We start from the raw sequence: 22,731 nt of genomic DNA, 5'->3' as shown, positions 1-22,731 counted from the left end.
TCCATTTCCTTTAAATGTATCCAATCTTGATTTTAAGACTTGAATAAATATTGAAATAAAAAACAGGCATTACTTCGGGCACAACAAATTCTTGGGTCCTTCTACACGTTGTCACTGAGAGGATCTTGACCTCCTTGTCATAATAGGTTCTGGGACAGTTGCTGTAGCTGACATGAACTTATGTTTAACATTAAGTTTATAATATGAATTGTGCTACTGCCAGTTTTTATTACTCTGTTTATCCAGCTGCACGTGATTAACGGAAGCTAAAAATGTCTGTAAATCGCTGTGTTTACTTGTTGTCGCGTTGCCACATCCGATACCGGGTATGTGCTAGCACAAGCTTCTCCACTGTTGCAGTAGCAAACAACACTTCACTGCATCCAACAAGAAGGACGTCTGAAAATGTATCCAGGAGACATTCATCTTCAGACAACACATCGAGACCCCTGGACACATCACTGTTTATACCGCTTAGCGTCAAAAGTGAAGAAGTCTGGGATGCGGCAATCGGCGCTGAGTTGACGCAACCGCTGGACAAAAGTATGTTATGATATTAGAATATTGTATAATCGCATTAACGGGTTAAGCATCTGGCGAGAAGCCATTCTGTCCTGGTGTTTTTGTAGATTTTTATGCATTTGGTGAACTATTGCAACAGAAGTACATGTGATATTTTTATCTACTGGTTTTAACAGGTGAAATCCTCAAAGTACTGAATAGATTCTACAAAAGGAAAGAGATGCAAAAACTGGCAGCTGACCAAGGACTTGATGGTGAGAATCATAGACACATGATTATTATTACTTCATCTTACATAATTAACATTGGTCAACCATGATGGGTCACATTGTGCCCATCTAAAAACTATATACAAAGTAGTATGTCAGGGATACTATTGTATTTTGTTTGTTACAAAGCATTTTGGTTTGTTGCATCATTGTCTCATCAAAGCATTATTGTTTATTTGTTCTTCAACAGCTCGTCTCTTCCATCAAGCGTTTGTCAGCTTTAGGAAATATGTGCTGGAAATGAACGCACTAAATGCTGACTTGCACATCATTCTTAGTGACATCTGCTGTGAAGCTGGTGAGTATTTACTTCAGACATTTAACTGACAATATCCACACACTGTAAAAACTAAAAAATAAGTTTATGCTTTGTTAACATAATGTGAATACACCAGCCTACTTAAGTACTAAAATCAGTTTTGTGCCCTTATAATACACTAACAACCACCAAAAAACACTGTAAAAGCTACATGATCAAAGTTCATCAAATGTCTTTGGAAGTCCATCAAAGCACATCTATTCATTATTAAAGTGCTCCACGCGTCTCCAGGGGTCCTCATGGGCGAATAACATTTTTTTGGGTGAACTATCCCTTTAACAACATAAGAGGTTGCATAAAACCCTAATTTGCATAAGAAAATGACAGTATTTTACTGTAAAATTACATGAAATGTTTTGTTCGATTTATGAATGTTTTTTACTGTATTTAGACAGAAAACTGACCGTTAACCGGTGAACGGGTGTTACTGTAGAGTTTTTATTTTACTGTCAAAATTGCGGTAATTTTTTACAGCGTAATAAAAGCCATCTATTAATCTTCCTTTTCCTCATTCCAGGGCACATAGATGATATTTTCCCTTACTTTATGAGACATGCCAAACAGATTTTTCCCATGTTGGACTGTATGGATGATTTACGCAAGATCAGTGACTTACGGGTCCCAGCTAACTGGTACTGAGAGTTTCATTCTCTGATTTTACCAATAGTGTAAACCATAGTTTTCTGACACCATACCATGAAACAGTCATTACAGTTCTTAGTATTTTTACCAATACAATCTTTTGAACAAAAATGTGTGTTCCAGGTATCCAGAGGCCAGAGCTATTCAAAGAAAGATCATTTTTCACGCAGGACCCACCAACAGTGGTAAGACCTATCATGCCATCCAGAGATACCTAGCAGCCAAGTCTGGAGTTTACTGTGGACCTCTAAAGCTACTGGCCCATGAAATCTATGAGAAGAGTAATGATGCAGTGAGTTTCATTCTTTAGACTTTTTAATGTAATTGCATTAGTCGTGGATGTTAGAGCCGCTTATGTGTGGTTTCCCATTAGGGAGTGCCGTGTGATCTGGTGACAGGAGAAGAGAGAAAATTTGTTGATCCACAAGGAAGACCGTCTGGCCACATTGCCTCTACGATAGAGATGTGCAGTGTCACAACTCCATGTGAGTACGGAGAACATGCTCGTTTGAATGTGAGAATACTTGAGTCTTGATGGTAATCTTAAAGAGGCTGTATGTAGAATTCAGAAACCCTTGTTATCAGTGACACCAGTGGCCATTAAGTGAACTGCAGCCAGCAACTTTTGCTTGTGCTCGCACTCGTGCTAACGTATAAGAGACTGAACAGGATTCAAGGCTCCAATATACTCACAGCAAAGTTTATTTACTTCTAAGCAAAGAACTGTGAAATACCTTTGCAGCGATATACTGTTAACGAACATCCAGACGCAGCCCACACTGCTGAGAGCAGCATTTAGATAAAAAAAATTTAATAAATAAACTCGCAACAAAAACGACAGAGGTGAGAAAACAGCAGTTAAGAAGCATCTGATCATAGCTATGTGGATGTGTTTGCACCAGCTCTGCAATTCACAGCCATCATGTTGACAAAATTAGACAGTTCCGATCGTTTGATTATAAATTAAATCTGAGACTTTATAAATCTGGCAGTGTGAGACTATAGTTTGAACTAATCCCTTTTCTTTGCATGACACATTGAAATCACAGAATGGCTCTTTCTGGCGATTTATCCTGATTGTAAGCATTCGTTTCATGTGTCATAGGAAGAGAGGCTCGAGCGCACACAAATGTCACATCCTTTTGATTTTCCCGGCAAAAGTAGACAACCTAGAAAGTCTGGGAAGGTCTCTTTTTTTTTTTTTTTTTTTTTTACAAACTGTTCACACGTTGCCTATATAAAAGCGACTAATACATGAAAATTCTTATGTATAGCAATTTAATATACAAACAAATATAAAATATCCTTTTAATACTCAAAGAAATATAAATAAATATGAAAAATAAATATACATAGTTTTTTGTGTAACTTGACTGTTCATTAATCATACATTGACTGTAAAGCTACCTTGAGATTTTGAAAAGTACTGTATAAATGAAATACTATTATTATTGTTTGAATATTTTGTTTAGATGAAGTGGCAGTCATTGATGAGATTCAAATGATCAAAGATCCCTCCAGAGGGTGGGCTTGGACCAGAGCTCTTCTTGGTGGGTTGACTTTGACTTTTCAGCAGAAACACTTTTTATTTACACACATAGTGGGGTTTCAAAAGTCTGGGAGCATATTAATCATTGGGGATTTACTTAAGAAAAACAAGTTTTGGATATTTTTTTAAAACTTGGTCATTTCAAAATAAATAAGAGATGTATCATATTCTAGGTCACTAATTAAATTTACCCAAATTCGTGACATTGACTAAGAAATTCTGAAATTCATTTGGGTTATTTTCACCCAAACCACTAAATTGATATTATAATTTGTAATGAAAACGAATGTATTAAATGAGTACATAATGCACATTAGAAGCATTTTTATCAGTGGTCTTGTTTTAGATTTTCTAACCCCACTGTAGCCTATTTATCACTTTATTTTCTCAGTTGGATTGTGCCTACTCATATTAATCTTTAGTGTCAAGTTATTAATAATATTTAAATGCCTGCTACTTTACAAATATTAAACTCACAGACTGTTTTCATACTATACTAGACTAAATTTCTTCTGCATGGTCAAATCTGTAGTTTCATATAAACATGTTGAATGAGGTATGTTAAAGACGCATTTCTCTTTCTGAATAGGTTTGTGTGCTGAGGAGATCCATGTGTGTGGAGAATCTGCTGCAGTTGACTTTGTCACTGAACTCATGTTCACCACTGGTGAAGAGGTTGAGGTGAGTCTGAGAGATACAGAATCGTTGGAAAAACTACTGACTGCTTAGTTATGTTAGTTAGTTACTGACTGCTTAGTAAATGCAAGGTGATATTTATTTTGCCTGGGTGAAATAGTTGATTTGAAGAAATATTTCAGTGTTTGCCCAATGTTGTGAGATATTGAGCTCATTAGTGTGGTTTGACATAATATGCTCTTTTGTCTTTAAGGTGCATAATTATAAGAGGCTGACCCCCTTTTCAATCTCAAATCATGCAGTGGAATCATTAGATAACCTAAAGCCTGGTGACTGCATCGTGTGCTTCAGCAAAAATGACATCTACTCAATCAGCCGACAGATAGAAGTCCGTGGCCTGGAGTGTGCCGTCATTTATGGCAGCTTGCCCCCTGGTAAGTTCCACATGGTAAATTTATAATCTGGTTTTATTTTCTTGAACTGTCTGTATTAACTGTTCCCCGCCATCGTAAAAAAAAAAAAAAGTCGGCAGCCGCCACCAGCATTTTTGATCATTTTCACAAAACTTTCATGGCTACAGAATATTTTGCTGTATGAATATCTGAACATGCAAAAGAAAGAACCGATCCTGTGCAGCAACAACAAGAACGTTTGGTAACGCTTTATTTTTAAGTCAACGTAGTTACATTACTACATGTACTTACTATGGTAATAACAGTAAATTACAGTCAATAGCGGGGATAGTTAATATCATATTGCTTTCCTATCACAATCATTTCTCAATAATTGGTTTTATTTGATCTGGAAACTAAACTAATATTTTGATTGGTCAACAGGCACCAAGTTGGCTCAAGCTAAAAAGTTTAATGATCCAGACGACCCTTGCAAAATCCTTGTTGCCACGGATGCAATTGGAATGGGTTTGAACTTGTGAGTAACTTCCTTCCAGTAACCTTATCTTACATCTTATAAAGGTTTAAGGTGATCATTAATTATATTTTGAATTTATATATATAATATTAGTAAACATGTTTTGTATTTTAGTTTTTCATGATTCTCTCCCACTTTCTTATAGACCCTGAAAATTAAATCAGTGGTTCTCAAACTTTTTGACTCTAAGGACTAATAATGATACTGTACTTCCTTTAGGAGTATTAGGAGAATCATCTTTAACTCTCTGGTAAAACCCAGTGTGAATGAAAAGGGGGAGAAGGAGCTAGACACTATTTCCACGTCACAGGCGCTGCAGATCGCTGGTCGAGCGGGACGCTTCAGCTCTGTGTTTAAAGAGGGTGAGGTCACTACTATGCAAAGGGACGACTTGCTTGTTTTAAAGGAGATCTTGGGGAAGCCTGTTGACCCTATTGCGGTAAGGCTAGTTTTATCTATTATAAAAGTCAAAGATTTATGTTGTTTGGAAAAAGGTTTTATCATTTGTTAATTTCTCCTCTTAGATGGCAGGATTACACCCCACAGCAGAGCAGATAGAGATGTTTGCCTACCATCTTCCCCATGCAACTCTCTCAAACCTCATTGTAGGTCTAAATATTCAACATTTTTACATTATAATTTTACTGACTGCTGGTAATCACCATTTAAAACACTCCGTTTCCATTCTGCTCCTCTGTACAGGATATATTTGTGAGTCTCGCGCAAGTGGATGGACTTTACTTTGTCTGTAACATCGATGACTTCAAATTCTTGGCGGATATGATTCAGCATATCCCACTGAATCTGCGTTCCCGCTACGTGTTCTGCACGGCCCCCATCAACAAGAAGCAGCCCTTCGTTTGTACATCCTTTCTCAAGGTGAGCGAACCACCTGAATAACTCACAGTGGAAAACGGATTACTGAGGATTCATATAAAACGTAGCCATTTGTCCGATTTGGTTTGATTATAAATAATTTATAATACAGCGGAAATGGCGTGTGAAAATTGTGCTTACATTATCACTGCAAAGTCTCCAGAAATCTTTGGGGAATGGTGATGACTTACAAACAGCATGAAAATTAATCAAATCTTAAATAATCATTTCTATTATGCCGTTTTATAGAGAAAAAAAATCACAAACAACCTGAAAATTCATGAATATTAAATTGAAAAATGGTGAGGGAACCCTGTCACTAACATGGCTGCTGTGCCACAGTAGAAACAGCAATTCTGTTTAACTGGAAGTATTTAGTCTTTTATTATATATTTTCTTTTAATGGCATACTTTGTTAAAGTGTATAAAAAAAATTATATGATCTAAAAAGGTGGTAACACTTTGCAGTAAGATTCTAGAAATTATACTAGTTCTATATTAGTTATAGCAGTAGCTTATATGAAAATAACAATATATAGAAATGTTTAATTTCTATTTATACTAATAATATTGTAACTTTTCCAAGTACAAATTTGTGTTAAAGTTTTAGTAATTAACAATATTAAAAGTAATTTTTTAGGTATTGTGTACTATTATGATATTTATTAATATTATTTATGTACTATTTGAATATTTTGGGGTTTATTTTTATATTTTCAGTTTTTTTTATTTGATTTGATTTGTTTTATTTTGTTATGTGCTTTTGTAATTTGAGTTTGTTTTGTTTTTGGTAACACTTTACAATAAGGTTCCATTAGTTAAGACTGTTTAAATATTAACTGATACAACCTTTTATTTTAATAATATATTAGTAAATGTTGAAATTAACATCAAATAAGATATATTAAGTATTTTTCACTGTTAGTTCGTTAACTTACATTTAATAAATGGAGCCTTAATGTAAAGTGTTACCCTTTTTTGTACATTTCTGTAGTTCTCATTTTTATTTCAGTTTTAGTCATTTTAGTACTTCAACATAAACTTTAGTTGTCATCTAATACGTTTTTTCATCTAATATTTATATTTTATTGATTTCAATTACTGTAAATTATTTTTAATAGTTAGGGTTAGGGTTGGGTTAGGGTTAGGGTTTTCCAACCCTAACACTCTGGAAAATATTAATCGTATATAAATGTCTAATAAATGCTGTAAAAATCTGTCCTCTGTAGTTTGCCAGACAGTTCAGCAGAGATGAGCCTCTGACGTTCGACTGGGTTTGTCGAAATATGAATTGGCCCCTGGCCCCTCCCAAAAACATCAAGGACCTGGTTCACCTGGAGGCTGTCCATGATGTGCTAGATCTTTACCTTTGGCTCAGGTATATATATATTTTTTTCTCTAAAGATGAACCTAAACGTCTGTAAATATTTATTTAGAATTCTAGCATTAAATCAGAAAGCAATAAATAAGTGTCCCTTTTCCCCTGATGTCATCCATAATTTGAATCCTCTTGGACTGATTCCCTCTTGCAGCTATCGCTTCATGGACATGTTCCCAGACGCCAACCTCATCCGTGAGATCCAACAGGAACTGGACGGAATCATCCAGGTTGGCGTGCGTAACATCACACGGCTTATCCGTGCCACAGAGAATCACTCTGCAGAAACCACAGCCTCTGTAAGACTTCCTGATTCAGACACACTGCCACAGAGGAGGGGACGAGTGCTAAAAGCCCATAATCAAAGAAAAGAGCTCAGGCCGTCGGATTCTTCACTGAGCTCCAGGTTGTTGCGGGATGGACTACTGACAAAAGAGCTGTTAGAGCAGCTGCAAAAAGAATGGGTCAGAGAGCAGAGCCAACATGGAGATGACATCGTTTCAACAAATAAAGGGAAAAGAAAGAAAAAGTGAACACTAACACTGTGTAACATGGACTTTTCTGTAGCCTACTTTTAGAAGATCAAGAGAACAATGTGGCTGTATTGCTGATGTTCTGAACTGGGTGTAAAGGTTGTATCTCCATTTATGGAGCGGTTTGACATCTATTTTACTAAAAAAAGTTGCAATTTTCACAGTAATGTATAATCAAGTGTCAAAAAGAGGACTGTCCCACACTTTTAGATGTTACAATAAAATGATATTGATATTTTTAATAGTTCTCCGTTGCCTAACCACAGAAACATGTTTCTTTGCTCACAGAATGTTATTTTAAAAATGCAGAAAAAGAGAAATTCAGGTTCCCATGCCATGACCCAAAAAAAGTAAAGCTGCACATGACCTAGAGTTCTTGTCAGTCTATTGAACCTGTTGTTGAAAAACCAATAATTTGTATTTACTCTCTTCTATTTTTAGCAGGGTAATGCAGTCTGATGTTATTTTAGGAAACCTACTTGACCAATGAATGATTAAAGCTGAAACATGGAGTGATTTCGTCACTGTACACCTAACTGCAACAGCCTTGAGTAAGGGTCAGTTTAAAAATATCAGTGCATATGTTACAGATTTACTTTAATAGGGTTAATTTATAGTAATTTCCTTCTACCAATAAGGAAAAGTTAAACTGATGTCAATTATTTTTTTATTTATTTTTTAAGAAAATAGATATTCTTAATTCTTTATAGTCTCAGAAAAAGATTCAGGTCAAGGATCATCCATGATTTTTTTTTTTTATTACATTTTATAAACTTTATATATAAACATTCAATAACAATTAAACAAGCATAAAGTCCACTAATAATAATAATAATGTAATAATAACATATTTATGTAATTCTAGGTTAAAGGTTGTAAAAAATAAACTTAAAAAATGCTCCAGAATGGGAAATGACTGCAGATTTTGTCCACAATAAGATGATATTTTGAAGAATATGGGAAACCAAACAACTTAGTTGGAAAGAAAATACTATGGAAGTCAATGGGGTCCATAAACTGGTTACCTTCATTCTTCAGAATATACTCTTTTGTGTTCAGCAGAAGAAAGAAACTCATACAGGTTTGGAACAACTTGAGGGTGAGAAAATAATAACAGAACTTTTATTTTTGTGTGAACTATACCTTTAAGTAAAGGGACTACTGTTTGTGCCCTATTGGTGAAAATTACAATTAGGCAATTAGGGCAGTTTTGTCTACAAATTGCTAAATTTACCATTACCATTTTAACTCTCCACTAAAATGGAACAGCTGATAGCATGATTTTGCAGGTGATGCTGGGTCATTTCTTCAGGATGAATGATTCGGCAAAGAAATGAAGTGTTCAAAATGTAAGGTAGATCCATTTGCTCAGTGTTTGCTAAAGGCCCCAGTTAATCTCAGTCTGTTACTATGGTAACCACATTAGCTGAACGCCTGAGCAACATCTTAATCTTTGAACATTTTCCTTTGGTTTTAGGAAGAAAAAAATATTGTTGCTACAACTTCAGCACATTTAGGCTATGTTTAATACCTTCCAGTTACAAACAGAAGGCCTGGTATCGTCTGGGCAGAAATATCCTCTCATTGATCCTGTCAGATCTGTCCTGGTGACTGCAGATAAGGCATTTAACATGTTTTTCTCTCTGTATCTTTCACTTTCTTATGAAGGATGTTTACATGTTGAACTCGAGCCGAACAGAAATAACTCTTTTTGATCTATCGTTTCGCTGATGATTGTTTTAAGGTGCTCCTGCTGTTTGGAGTGAATCCAAACACATTGCTAGGAGAGACTGGAGAGCAGAGGGGCCGGACGGACGAGGCTTAGCTATTAATTATTTAGCCGTGAAAGGGGAGGGGAAAGCAAGCACGGGACTCCGGATCAGTGAAATACAAGCTCAGAAGAAAAGTTTCTCTCAGTCATACTAGAGTCACTCCTGAGGATTCAGGGGGATTTTAGGTACACATTTAAATCTGGTCATTCATTTTGTTTTTCAATAATAAATCACGTTTTATCTGAGGTAACGTTAAACCACCTGCTTCAGGAAGTCAAGATGTTTGCGGTCCATTTGCTGTCATTTTACTTCTCAAAGCTCCAGGAGGATCAGATCAAGAAGGTAACTGTTCATAAACCTCTTTACTTGTTAAAATGTGTTTTAGACAAACTACAAAATAATGCCCTGTACTCCTTGATAAAGTATATATGTATTATGTCACGCTGTTTTTCTGCGCTGACAGTAAGAGTCTAACTCTGTCAGTGTGTTGTCAGATGCTGCCTAGTGTTGATGATGAATGTGATTTCACTGTGGCCTGTGGAATCATTAACTCTTCTCACACATGCCTTTTGTGGGCAGATAATAGACAGCATGAGGAGAAAGAAAGGACCTTGACCTCCTCATCTGCATTTATTGAACTGATTTTCATCTCCATGAAGTTCACACCTTGTTGTGAGCTGTAATTTAAACGGACTATTTTGTTGTAGCTTATTGGTCATTGGCTTTTTTTTGCTATTTAAAAATATATATTTTTTAATGTTTTGTTTTGTATTTAATCCCCCATTCTTTCAATAGTTTACTATAAAGTTATCTATTACACATTTCCAGTTAAGGGTTGGACACACCTACTTGCTCTTTACGAAGTCATCAAAGCGATAAAATAACACAAATGGATGGATGGGAATTATAGGGAGCAAAGGTACATCCTGGGATGCTTTTTAAGCTGTATTGTAACTAACAAAACATGTTCTAAAAACTTTTTGATAATGTTCCCATTAAATAATGAAAACGTCACTTCTGAATGTTCAAAATGACCAGTTATTTTTAAATGTTTTTGAACATTTCTTGGGTATGTGTTAACACACAAACATTAAGGGAACATTCCTTTTTACCAAACATTATGGGAACGTTACTTTTGAATGTTCTCTGAATGCTCCATTAACAATGTATAAATAACGTTTTTGTGCTAATGTTTTGAGAACATTATTAAAGTTTCCGTAAAGTAACGTGATGTGTGGCCAGGTATGGTGTCCTATACTAGGAATTTGTGCTCTGCATTTCACCTATCCAAGTGCACACACACAGCAGTGAGTATTGAACACACACACCCGGAGCAGTTGGCAGCCATTTATTTGGGGATAAGCGATTAGGGGATAGATGCCCTGATCAAGTTGTGGTTAATAAGAGTCGAAGAGACTGCTGTTCATTCACTCGCACCTCCTACATTTCCACCTACAAATGTTTCTTGAGCACCAAATCAGCATATTAGAATGATTTCTGAAGGATCATGTGACACTGAAGACATGGGAACCTGATGCTGAAAATTCAGATTTGCGAGCACAGGAATAAATTATATTTTAAAATATATTCAAATAGAAAACAGTTCTTTTAATTTGTAATAATATTTTCAATCTTATGGTTTTTACTGTATAGATGAAATAAATGTATTGAAGAGACTTCTTTAAAAAACATTTAAAAAAAATTATGTTTCCACATTTTTTGACAGGTTCTGCATATAAATAAACTGTTAGTTTCACAAACACCATAGAGATAGTTAAAATTTGTATGCAAAACTAATTTCATGCGCAAGCCTTTGGATCAGATGTATGTCCACATTCTTCACGGATAGTTGAGTCTGTTATTTTATAGCAGTATCATTTTTATCTCAAGAAACACGCCTACATTATCTTTCACTGTGTCATATAATTGCATGCGTCACTGATAATATTAGTATTATTTTTTGCTTGGTGATTTTTGTGTTATCAATCGTTCAAAATGTGTTAATGTCATTTTTAATATTTTTATTTCTCAGTTTTGTTTACTCTTTTATTCAGTCACTTATTCCCCAGTATTTTGTTTCATTGAATGTATGTAATAACAAAGTGTCAAGGAAACGACACCAGGCAACAGAAGAGAGCTCAAAACTTGTAGTATTTTAAAAAATTGTGTTTCTCAACAGGTAGACCGATATCTGTATGCCATGCGCCTGTCAGATGAACAGCTGGTGGACATATCATCTCGGTTTCGGCTGGAGATGGAGAAAGGACTGTCAAATGAGAGTAACTCTACGGCTGCAGTGAAGATGCTCCCGACCCACGTTTATTCAACACCCGATGGCTCAGGTACATTGACATGACACATGGCCACTTCATCGTACTATTGTTCACACCAAAAAAAAAAAAAAAGCTGTAGAATCACTGCATCTGAGTAATATTACATAATTCAAATCTGTTAATGTTCATGATGGCTTTACATCTGTTCTGTTCCATATGTTTCTCCTGCAGAGAAGGGTGAGTTTCTGGCACTGGATCTGGGGGGTTCAAAATTTAAAGTACTACAGGTGAAGGTTTCAGAAGATGGGAAGGGGAAAGTCCAGATGGAAAGTGAAACTTTTCCCATCCCTGAAGAGATCCTTAATGGCAGAGGAACAGAGGTGATTATTGCTTCACAAATATGAGTTATAACAATAAGGAATCCAATTGCAGATTATAAATTGTTTCCAGTGGATTATGATTATGATGATAACAAGAAAAGACTGAATAAACTTTGGTGTGAGTTCTCTTATTGTTTATAGTATTTATAACGTCGGCTGATCTTAGGATCTAAGTCACTGTAGATAATTACATGGATAGGGGGCAGATTATTCTAATGTCATATTTAAACCTTTTTATCAAATGTTTTGAATGCCTCTCTTTTCTTTCTTTCTTCAGCTTTTTGAGCATGTGGCAGAATCTTTGAAGTCTTTTCTAGAGAAACACCACATTAATCACAAAAGAAAACCTCTGGGCTTCACCTTCTCCTTCCCATGTGGGCAGTCCAAAATAGATGAGGTACAACTGAACTCTGACATGTTTATATAACATTTAACATGAACCGTTTTAATTGGATCATGGTTCTCAAGTCATTGAGAGATTGAGTGGGTTTTCTTTATCAATAAACCAGTGAAATAGACATTCATATCAGTTGATCTCCTCTGACTCATTTTGACTGTGTTGACACAGGGTGTTTTACTGTCATGGTCCAAGAATTTCAAGCTGAGAGGTGTTCAAGGGACCAATGTGGTGCAGTCATTACGAAAAGCCATTCGTAAAGTTGGGGTATGAATACCATTTTCTTTGCTCATCATTTCCAATGAACAAAAGTAGAAAGTAGAAACCAACTGGTGCTACTCCAGGTAAAAGTCATAACACAGTTGTCAGTTGGTATTGGTGATTCGTGTTCATGACTTCTACTTGCAATTGAGTTAAAGATATGTTCACGTTAGCAAAATGTCACATGCAACAAAGTTCCATTGTCTATTATCAATAGTGTAGCAATGTGAAGCACAGCTCACACAGCCACTTTCAAACCAAGCAGCTTTCCATTTGCCAACACTGCAAATTCACATGACGCTTAAAGCTGCTGCAAAATCTTCATGTGGAAATCTTTCACCCTCACATAAAATTCCAGATTGCGTGAATTCCTATTAAAAATAACTGAATTTCGCCCGCTAAAAATTGCAGAGCAACAGTAATTTTGACCGCTCCTCAGAGTTTTTCCAGACTCACATTTCATTAGTTTAGTGTGGTTCAAACTAGACTTGCTTATAGTAAAGACAAACATGAAAATGTGCGCCTTGAAATTCATTCAGTCATTTTCGACAATCACTAAACGATCACTATAATTTTTTTTGTTGAAAATCTTAGTCTTAGGCAATAGTCTTAAAACAAACATTTTTCCATACACTGTTTTCTTTTTTTCCATACTTATCCAGACCTGCAAATTACTCAAATCAAATTCCATACTTTTCCAAACTGCGTAAAAACCCTGCATCAAACTTTTACTTCGGAACACAGCTAAATGTGCAACTTATTGTGTGTGTGTGTGTGTTAAGAATGTTGACGTGGATGTCCTGGCTATGGTCAATGACACAGTGGGAGCCATGATGACCTGTGGATATGATGACCAGAACTGTGAGGTGGGGGTTATTATAGGTAAGACCTCATTGGACACTTTTGGACTGGACAATTTTCTTTCAATAGATTTAAAATGAAATATAAACACACAAAATATGTATTGCTTCATATGGTAAAATACCTCTAAAACTAAATAAGCCACAACAAACTAAAAGACCTAAAAAGAATCCTGCAAAAGTGAGAGGGCAAGGAAGCTGTCTCTTGATATAAGGAAAATGAAACGCTTGATTTAATGCAGCAATCTGTTTCCGCAGGTACTGGTACTAATGCATGTTACATGGAGGAAATGCGACACATTGATCTCGTGGAAGGAGATGAAGGCAGGATGTGTATTAATACTGAATGGGGGGCGTTTGGAGATGATGGTGTGCTTGATGATTTCATCACAAGTTTTGACCGTGAAATTGATGCCGCCTCAATTAATCCAGGAAAACAGCTGTAAGTCCTTATTGATGGGCAAGACATTAGATTGCTTTAACACAGGGATGCCCAAATCAGGGCAACATTTACTTTCAGCCAATCAAGTTTTGTTTTTGACCCTTCCTTCGTAGTAAAACGTTTGGGCATTTCTGATTTATTCCACTCTTACTGAAGGTTATTCCCAAATGATGAGTGCACTTAACAGCTTTTTTTCTTCAAGTTTTGTAGTCTATGTATTATCTAACTCTGTAACTTTGTAACCAGTTTTGAAAAGATGGTGAGTGGGTTGTACATGGGAGAGCTTGTGAGACTCATCCTGCTGAAGATGGCCAAAAGGGGTCTACTGTTTCATGGCCAAGTCAGTGATGCTCTCAGGACCAAAGGAACGTTCCAGACCAACCATATCTGCTTGATTGAACAGTAAGATTACATGATCACAAATATAAACCGATATTAGATGGGTTAAAATAAGAAATATAATTTTTCTAGCTATGAAGAATCCTATGGCAACCTATTGGTTTTAAGTTAGTGATTATTTAAGAATATTAGGAATTTTCCTTGCTAAAAAACTGGCTTAATCTGGATTTTGGTGGTTTGTGAAAATCTGCCGCAGGTGTAGACGGGGTTTAAATGTACATATTCTAACTGAGAATGTTTCCAGGTATAAAGGCGGTTTGGAGAACACCAGGGAGATCCTGGAAGACCTGGGACTTAATCCCAGTGATGATGACTGCATTGCTGTCCAGCATGTCTGCACCATCGTGTCCTTCAGGTCAGCTAATCTGGTTGCTGCCGCTTTGGCTGCCATCTTGACACGGATCAGAGAAAACAAGAAACTGAAGACCCTTCGGACCACTGTAGGAGTCGATGGGACGGTCTACCGAACACATCCGCAGTACGTCAGTTCACCTTCACACGTAAAACCCAAGGAGGTTTTTAGTACGAAATTGGATGGAAGAAGTAGTTTTTTTTTTAAATCCACAATGTTTAATACTTGTATCTGTATTTTAAAGGTACCCCAAGAGGCTCCACAAGGTGGTCCGCCATCTGGTGTCAGACTGTCATGTCCGTTTTGTGCTGTCTGAAAGTGGCAGTGCAAAAGGTGCCGCCATGGTGACTGCAGTGGCCCAGCGTTTAGCTTCCCAACGCAAGGAGATTGACGATACCCTTGCGGCCTTCGCCTTGAACTCCACACAGCTCCAGGAAGTGAAGAAGAAGATGCATGTGGAGTTGGAACGAGGCTTGAAGAAAGACTCCCATCCCACCGCATCAGTCAAAATGCTGCCCACATATGTTTACAGGACTCCAGATGGGACAGGTAAAGGGAAACTGCCTACTTACAGCAATCATGGTGTAAACAGTACATCTTTGGGGAATTCAGAGTTGTTATTTATTGTTATCACTATTGATATTTTTATCTCTTTTATACATTGTATTATATTATATTATATTATATTATACATCCATTCCTTCTTCAAACTTCTTGTCCTATGTTGGAGACCTTTTTTTATTATTATTTTGATTTTATTTGTATAATCAATAGGAAACTTAAATTGAAATTTGAAGGCTGAACATTAATTGACTAATTAAGAAACTTTTTATGCCACTGAATGTTGTTACTTTCACAGAAAGAGGAAAGTACCTTGCCTTGGATCTTGGTGGAACCAATTTCCGTGTGTTGGTGGTTAAGATTCGAACTGGTATGCGGAATTCAGTCCGGATGTACAACAAGATTTATGCCATCCCACTGGAGATCATGCAGGGTACAGGAGAGGAGGTGAAGCACTATGAACAAAAAACATAATCATTATCAAAAATGAAATCAAAAATGTATCAGTACAACATTCACAAGACATTTTAAGCTGATTTAATTTTTTTTTATTTTTCTCACTCCAGTTGTTTGACCACATAGTTCAGTGTATCTCGGATTTCTTGGACTATATGGGAATAAAGAACACTCGTCTGCCTCTTGGCTTCACCTTCTCTTTCCCATGCAGTCAGACAGGTATTGATAAGGTAAAAAAGCATCTACCTTGGATTATCAGAGGTTACTTCAATTGTCAATATAATTATCACAACGAGGTTTAAAGGGTTAGTTCACCCAAAAATGTTTGCATTAATGACTTAATAAAGCGATCGTGTCTCTTCAGAAAATTTGGACTAAACCGCACAATTCATATGGATTCGTTTTACGAAGTTTGTATAATTACTTTTTGAAGCGTCAAAGTCGTAGTTGCGTAGCTGTCAACAGAGGGACAGACAGCTCTCAGATTTCATCAAAAAGATCTTAATTTGTGTTCTGAAGATGAACAAAAGTCTTATGGGTTTGAAACGACACGAGGGCGAGTAATTAATGACAAAATGTTTGGTTGAACTAACCCTTTAAACACCTTAAAACAAACTTAAAGCGCAGACAAATGCTACTCTCAATTAATAGTCCTTGCCATTTGCATCATCTGCTTGTTTAGGGAGATTTGGTCTGCTGGACGAAAGGCTTCAAAGCGACAGATTGTGAGGGCTATGATATTGTGGATATGCTGAGAGAGGCCATCAAAAGACGAAACGTGAGGGGAAAGCAAACATCACGTAGTTTTTGCAGATGACACACTCATCCACTTACAGAGAAGCACCATCATCAATATTAATGTTCTATTGTCATATCATAAGAGTATTCAGGCTTCATTGCTTATATTTTTGCGTAAATGACTATATTGTAGCTTATAATCCTCTTATTTGAATGAAACTATTTTGTACTACTGATGTTTGTATTGGCGTGGTTATGATTTAATTTGTTCTTTTAGGAATTTGACCTCGATATCGTTGCTATTGTGAATGACACAGTTGGCACAATGATGACATGTGCATATGAGGACCCTAAATGTCAGATTGGTCTTATTGCTGGTAAGTATTAATGTATTTCCGAGGTGTTTCTGTGGTATTTCAGTGACGCTGTATTTTAACTGACAACCTCACTGCTGATTATAAACCAACACACGCAAAAAAGCAGCATTACACTATTCAGCATGTCAACACGTATGAATCTTAACTCTGCAGGAACGGGAAGCAATGTGTGTTACATGGAGGAGATGAAGAACATCGAGTTTGTGGAGGGTGATGAAGGGCAGATGTGTATAAACACTGAGTGGGGTGGATTTGGAGAAAATGATAATATTGAGGACATCCGGACCAGATATGACCGAGAGGTGGACGAAGGCTCACTCAATGCAGGAAAACAAAGGTAAAGATTACCATTTTTAGACGATTTAGACAGTGATATTATTTTTCGATTGTCATCTGAAAGTTGTGAAAGACAAATGCAATGCAGGTTTTCTGCATTTGTCCACATGGAGGCAGTATACTATAAAGATTTTCTCAAAGCATAGGAACAGTGTTGGCAACCTGTTGTAATGAACAGCAAAAATAAGTGGCATTTAAATAGCAATAAATTAAATTTTTATGCTTAAATTGTAAATAATTAATTGATAAATAATAATTTATTATTGCTATTAATATTATTAAGAAGAAGAAGAAGAGGAGGAAGAAGTATTTATATAAAATAAAAAAGCTGTGGCAATGTGTCAAGTTTTCCAAATATAATCTAATGTGTTATCCTCTCATTTACAGGTTTGAAAAGATGACCAGTGGAATGTATTTGGGAGAGATTGTAAGGCAGATTCTCATTGATCTCACCAAACGTGGTCTTCTGTTTCGTGGACGCATCACAGAGAGACTAAAGACCAAAGGCATCTTTGAGACCAAGTTCCTCTCACAGATTGAGAGGTACATTAACCGTCTCTGACATATAGGCCAATCGAATATATTGGTCACATGACTGAGCTCAGCTTCCCAAATATTTTGGCATCTACTGTTGTTTTTAACTTTACCAAAACCTCATATTAAAGGTGCACTTGGTAACTTATTTATCCATGTATGCTTCATCAGGTTGTTTAATGAGGGGAAAAAAAATACTGAGCACCTTTAATAATAGGCATTTCAAAAAAACTTCTAACTAGAAGTTAGTGAATAAATGTAATATAATGCACTTAATGTGACTCATGCTTCCATTCTTCCATTTACTTAGTGACCGTTTGGCACTACTGCAAGTGAGGTGCATTCTGCAGCATCTGGGCTTGGACAGCACATGTGATGACAGTATTATTGTGAAGGAAGTGTGTGGAGCCGTTTCCCGCCGAGCAGCTCAGCTCTGTGGAGCGGGAATGGCTGCTGTTGTAGACAAGATCCGGGAGAACCGTGGACTAGAGCATTTGGAGATTACTGTGGGAGTGGACGGCACCCTATACAAGCTACATCCACAGTAAGTAAAAATTAGCAGAACATTTACTTGCATTTGATCAGTGTTTGATTCATATCCTAATCTTGACATGTCGCTTTTCGTGACAGCTTCTCCGCCATCTTAAAGGACACTGTCAGAGAGCTCGCTCCCAATTGTAAGGTGGATTTTATCCTATCAGAGGATGGCAGTGGGAAAGGGGCGGCCCTGATCACGGCTGTAGCACGGCAGCATCATAGTGAGAAACAAGAACCTCGCTAGACGCTCGGACTGGGTTCCTCAGAGGGTTGCATTTGTGGTTTTAAGAGTACAGGGTTTCTATAAGTAGTTATATAGATTTATTAGATGATGACGCTCATGAAATCTCACTTTGCTGCTTGCATATGAAATTGCATCTATTTTTTGCATATCAAAATAAGTGCATTCAGGGACATTGACAGAGATGTTCATTTATTACTTTTTTGTTATTGTTATTTTTAATGTATTAATTAGTGCAATAAACATCGCTTTCACATTCACTGTGTTCAGCATGGTTTCACTGTACATTGGCTCTTTGAAGGCTTTTTTTCTTGTTGTCCTTTTGTTCGGACTCAGTGAACAGTTTGCATGGGCAGTCAGAGTGAAAGACTCACAGAGGCCAAACTAAAGGGGGCGGTGGCTGTGCGATGGAATGTCATGACCGCATGTTGCTCTAGCGCTCTGTGACGCGCGGTCTGAGAAGCTTGGAGACCAAACACACAAATTAAATTAGGACCTGATACTGTACTTTCAAAAGCAATGTACAATGTCCGAATTAGAGAAAAATTCTACGTTTTTTTTTTTTCTAGATTGTGAATTATGAGATTTTAGAAATTAATACTTTTATTTAGAAAGGATGCATTAAATTTATCAAAAGTGACATTTATGATGTTGTAAAAGATTTCTATTTCAAATAAGATCTGTTCTTTGAACTTTCTATTTATCAAATAATCCTGAAAAAATGTAGCACAGTTTCTACAAAAATATTAAGCAGCACAACTGTTTTTAACATTAATTATGATAAGAAAGTTTCTTGAGCACAAATCAGCATATTAGAATGATTTCCGAAGGATCATGTGACACTGAAGACTGGAGTAATGATGCTGAAAATTCAGCTTTACCATCACAGGATTAAATTACATTTTAAAATATATTAAAATAGAGAATTTAAATTGAAAACATTAAAAATCGTACTGACCCCAAACTTTTGAACGGTAGTGAATATTCTTCAAAGTTTCTTCTTTTGTGTTCCACAAAGAAAGAAAATCATATGGGTTTGGAAAATGAGGGGTGAGTAAATTACATAATTTAAGTTTTTGGGTGAACTATCCCTTTAAGTAGGCGATATTTTAACCAATTTTTGCTTTATTGACAACAGCAAAGTTGTAAAAACACTACATATGTAATTTTTTGTTACTTTCTTTGGAAACGTATATCTCTATCTAACTGAAATCTATTTGACAGATTTTCAAAAGGTGATTTAATAGATCCATGTGGGGTAACATTAGCGCATTTCCCTTTTGTGTTCGCTAATTTAAGCTTCCAGGGGATTTAATGAGGCAGTTAAATCAGGCCAGCTCTTGCTCACAAATCCTCATGGAGCAGGAAGGGAAAAGTTTACTCATCGTAATCCTTCCCGCAAATGCTAGCTATAGCTTCTCAGCTGAACAATAGTAGGCTAGAGCTAGTTGCCATGCACACCAGCACGTCACTATACCTGCACATAGCATGCACTTAAAAGTCTTGTAAGCGTACACTTCTTAGGTTAGCTAAGTTGGCTAACTAAGTGCAATTTATAAGTCACCTAAGGGTAAAATGCTAAGTTAAGCAAAATAAAAATGAAAGAGATCTAAGATATCACTATGTAGGATTGAAATCTATTTGACAGATTTTCAAAAGGTGATTTAATAGATCCATGTGGGGTAACAAGAGACTATAAATAATCTCTAGTAACATTCATTTCCTATGGCGTGCTGTTTCATATTGTCTCTCAAGCAATATGCAGTTGTCCTCTGTACATTAACTTGATGCAAGAATTTTATTTTACAATTTGTTCCACATCAATAAGTACAATAGCAAAAGGACAAGTTCAGAAACAATCCAACTGGACTCTTCTCGTGTGGTGGCATTGTTGTGTTATGTAAGAGCACATATTTAATCCAACTTGATCTCAAGGAGCCAACTAGTTCAGCTGACAGAGATTCTCTCTCACACTTTTTAGAGTAACCTGCCTTCAGTTAAGGAAAATGAAGGTGACTGAAACTTTCTACATCCTGCATCTGAGCAGGTAAAATAGCTGTTTAGAGAATATTTTGTACAGTTTGTTTCCTTAAAGTTATCCCGGGCCCTGTAAATTTCAGCAAAAGCCCTGTGTTAACATAGTGTTGAGTTGTACATTTCACAAATTGTTTATTTGTCAATCCTGACATATATATGTATACAGTAAAATCACAAATCATGTATCCATGTTCACAGGCAAATTCCTGACAATTACTTTTAGGCCTAATGCATTTTATGTTAGTGTAAATCAAGATAATTTCTTTGACCCTTGGTAGGGGGGTGTGTTATGCTCCGCTTCAGTATATAAAAAAAGACCTGACATTCAGCTTTTCCCTGTTCAACTGCATTTTCTGCTAAGGATATGGTAAAATTATCCTACTTCTAAAAGCATTTTAGAAAGCAGCCGTTAAATGTCGGGATTAACATTTTTTGCACTAAAATGTCACTAATGATGCATATCACTTCACCATTATAGCTCCAAGGGACTGTCTAACAAAACAAATCACACTTTATGCTGATTCTTAAATAATTTTTAGCTAATTTCAGCAGTCAATCTTACACCTACTTTTTAAGAAATGATAGATTTTAAGAAAAATCATCATCATTATTATTATTATAAAAAAGTGAAATGCATTCTGAAAGGTTAGTCATAACTCAAAATACTAGTAAAAATACTATGTATAAATAATGTATATCTTCTATTTTTAGATACAGTTTTTTCCATGCAAAACCTTAAAACAAAGAAAATGAGATGAACTGACTTATGAAACTCTTCTTTTCCTGATCTGGATCAACCACTCCTGATGAGGAATCATCTAAATATTAAAGGATCTAAAGTTCTGTTATATTAGTTAAGCTCTCATGTCCTTGAACAAATCTTGAGCTCTGTCATGGTATCTGCCTTTATGACTGCTTATTCATGCATGAACATTCAGCAGTCAAAGATTGTTGTACCTACGGGGTAGGTCATTTGTGAATATGTCAGACATTATTTATTATATTTCATATTTCCGCTGTAACATACGCTAAGTAAACACACAAACACTCCCAGCACAGTGAGTAAATCTACCAGGAAATGATGTCATTACTCCAAAACGCAAAGTACTTTACTGGCTGGACGTTGTTCCCTTGTAAATGAATGGGAGACATTTGAATGTGTGCTACATACAGTGAAATTTTTTGCCAGTAAGATGAATATCCTGTAAAATATGAACAGCTCTCTTCCAGGAAAACTTATCTTTAAGTCACGCACCTCCAAGTATTATTGTCATGAAGGACCTTGGTGTGTTTTATCTGTCATAATAAATCATAACGTAACACAGTTCGTTAAAGTATTGGATATGTGCTCTATGAGCTGAAATATATGAATGTAGCAAAATCTGTCATTTGCGTTGCTCTTGTGACGTATCTCAGTGAATTTCTGCTCTGATTGGCTCTTCTCAGAAAGAGGATGTTACGCTCTCACATTCACACGCTTCTGAGAGGGGGGAGGATGGCGCGTGCCTTGGAGCACGAGCCACAGTAATCTCGTCTGGCCTGTGTTACCATCACCTCACTCGCAATTACCTCAAATTCCCTCTGTGAGACTGTAAAATAAGCTCTATGTAACTACAACAGCTCCACTATAATGGCTAAAATCACATTTAAAACTAGCTACTTTCTTACATCAGCATTTAATGTAAAGCACATCAAAGAGTATTGATTTTTTATTATTTTTAAAATGTATAATTACATCAGCATTCAATATACCCATTTTATATTAGGGTACCACGTTTATTTTATTAATACATATGTATTTAATATCCTATCAAAGGGTCATTTTTAATTATCATATCATAATTTTTTAATATCCAGCATATATAAAAGGGTATCAATTGTTTTATTTATTTTAGTACATAAGCATTTACTATCCAGCACATATAAAATGGTACCAACTGTTTTATTAATTATATTTTTTATTTAAATATTTTATCAAATATTTTATACATTTTTTTTATATATATATATATATATATATTTCAATTTAAAAAATGTTATAAAGTTATTTTGACATGGCCTACAATTTATGTCTAAAGCCTAAAGCCGTTTTTTTTATTTTTTTATGTTCTTTTCAGAAAATTA

The 22,731-nt window shown here is 36.0% G+C and overlaps 2 protein-coding genes across 3 annotated transcripts; both read left to right on the top strand.

Annotated features, from left to right (window-relative positions):
* The first annotated feature begins 85 nt into the window (after positions 1-85).
* Positions 86-7,896, top strand: supv3l1 (SUV3-like helicase). Its single transcript, XM_084390582.1, has 15 exons — positions 86-543; positions 699-776; positions 982-1,089; positions 1,628-1,742; positions 1,876-2,044; positions 2,126-2,237; positions 3,225-3,302; positions 3,891-3,982; positions 4,191-4,371; positions 4,774-4,867; positions 5,087-5,306; positions 5,392-5,472; positions 5,570-5,746; positions 6,973-7,121; positions 7,276-7,896. Exons 1-15 carry the CDS (start codon positions 273-275, stop codon positions 7,652-7,654), a joined length of 2,304 nt encoding a protein of 767 aa, XP_084246708.1. The 5' UTR covers positions 86-272; the 3' UTR covers positions 7,655-7,896.
* Positions 7,897-9,477: 1,581 nt separating this feature from the next.
* Positions 9,478-18,854, top strand: hkdc1 (hexokinase domain containing 1). 2 transcript variants are annotated; one of them, XM_084391791.1, is made up of 19 exons: positions 9,478-9,611; positions 9,697-9,768; positions 11,606-11,768; positions 11,931-12,079; positions 12,357-12,476; positions 12,648-12,743; positions 13,520-13,619; positions 13,856-14,039; positions 14,286-14,441; positions 14,683-14,916; positions 15,035-15,339; positions 15,650-15,798; positions 15,918-16,037; positions 16,490-16,585; positions 16,823-16,922; positions 17,076-17,259; positions 17,646-17,801; positions 18,103-18,336; positions 18,423-18,854. In XM_084391791.1, exons 2-19 carry the CDS (start codon positions 9,706-9,708, stop codon positions 18,571-18,573), a joined length of 2,760 nt encoding a protein of 919 aa, XP_084247917.1. In that variant the 5' UTR covers positions 9,478-9,611; positions 9,697-9,705; the 3' UTR covers positions 18,574-18,854. The 2 variants fall into 2 exon arrangements, with proteins under 2 accessions (XP_084247917.1, XP_084247916.1); XM_084391790.1 differs by having other exon boundaries at positions 9,545-9,768; positions 18,423-18,853.
* The last annotated feature ends 3,877 nt before the right edge of the window (positions 18,855-22,731 follow it).

The sequence above is a fragment of the Rutilus rutilus genome (assembly GCF_951802725.1).
Source record: "Rutilus rutilus genome assembly, chromosome: 20".
NCBI classification, from domain to species: Eukaryota; Metazoa; Chordata; class Actinopteri; order Cypriniformes; family Leuciscidae; genus Rutilus; species Rutilus rutilus.
The sequence above is the reverse complement of the archived record's forward strand: the minus strand, read 5'-3'. Positions and strand labels throughout refer to the sequence as shown.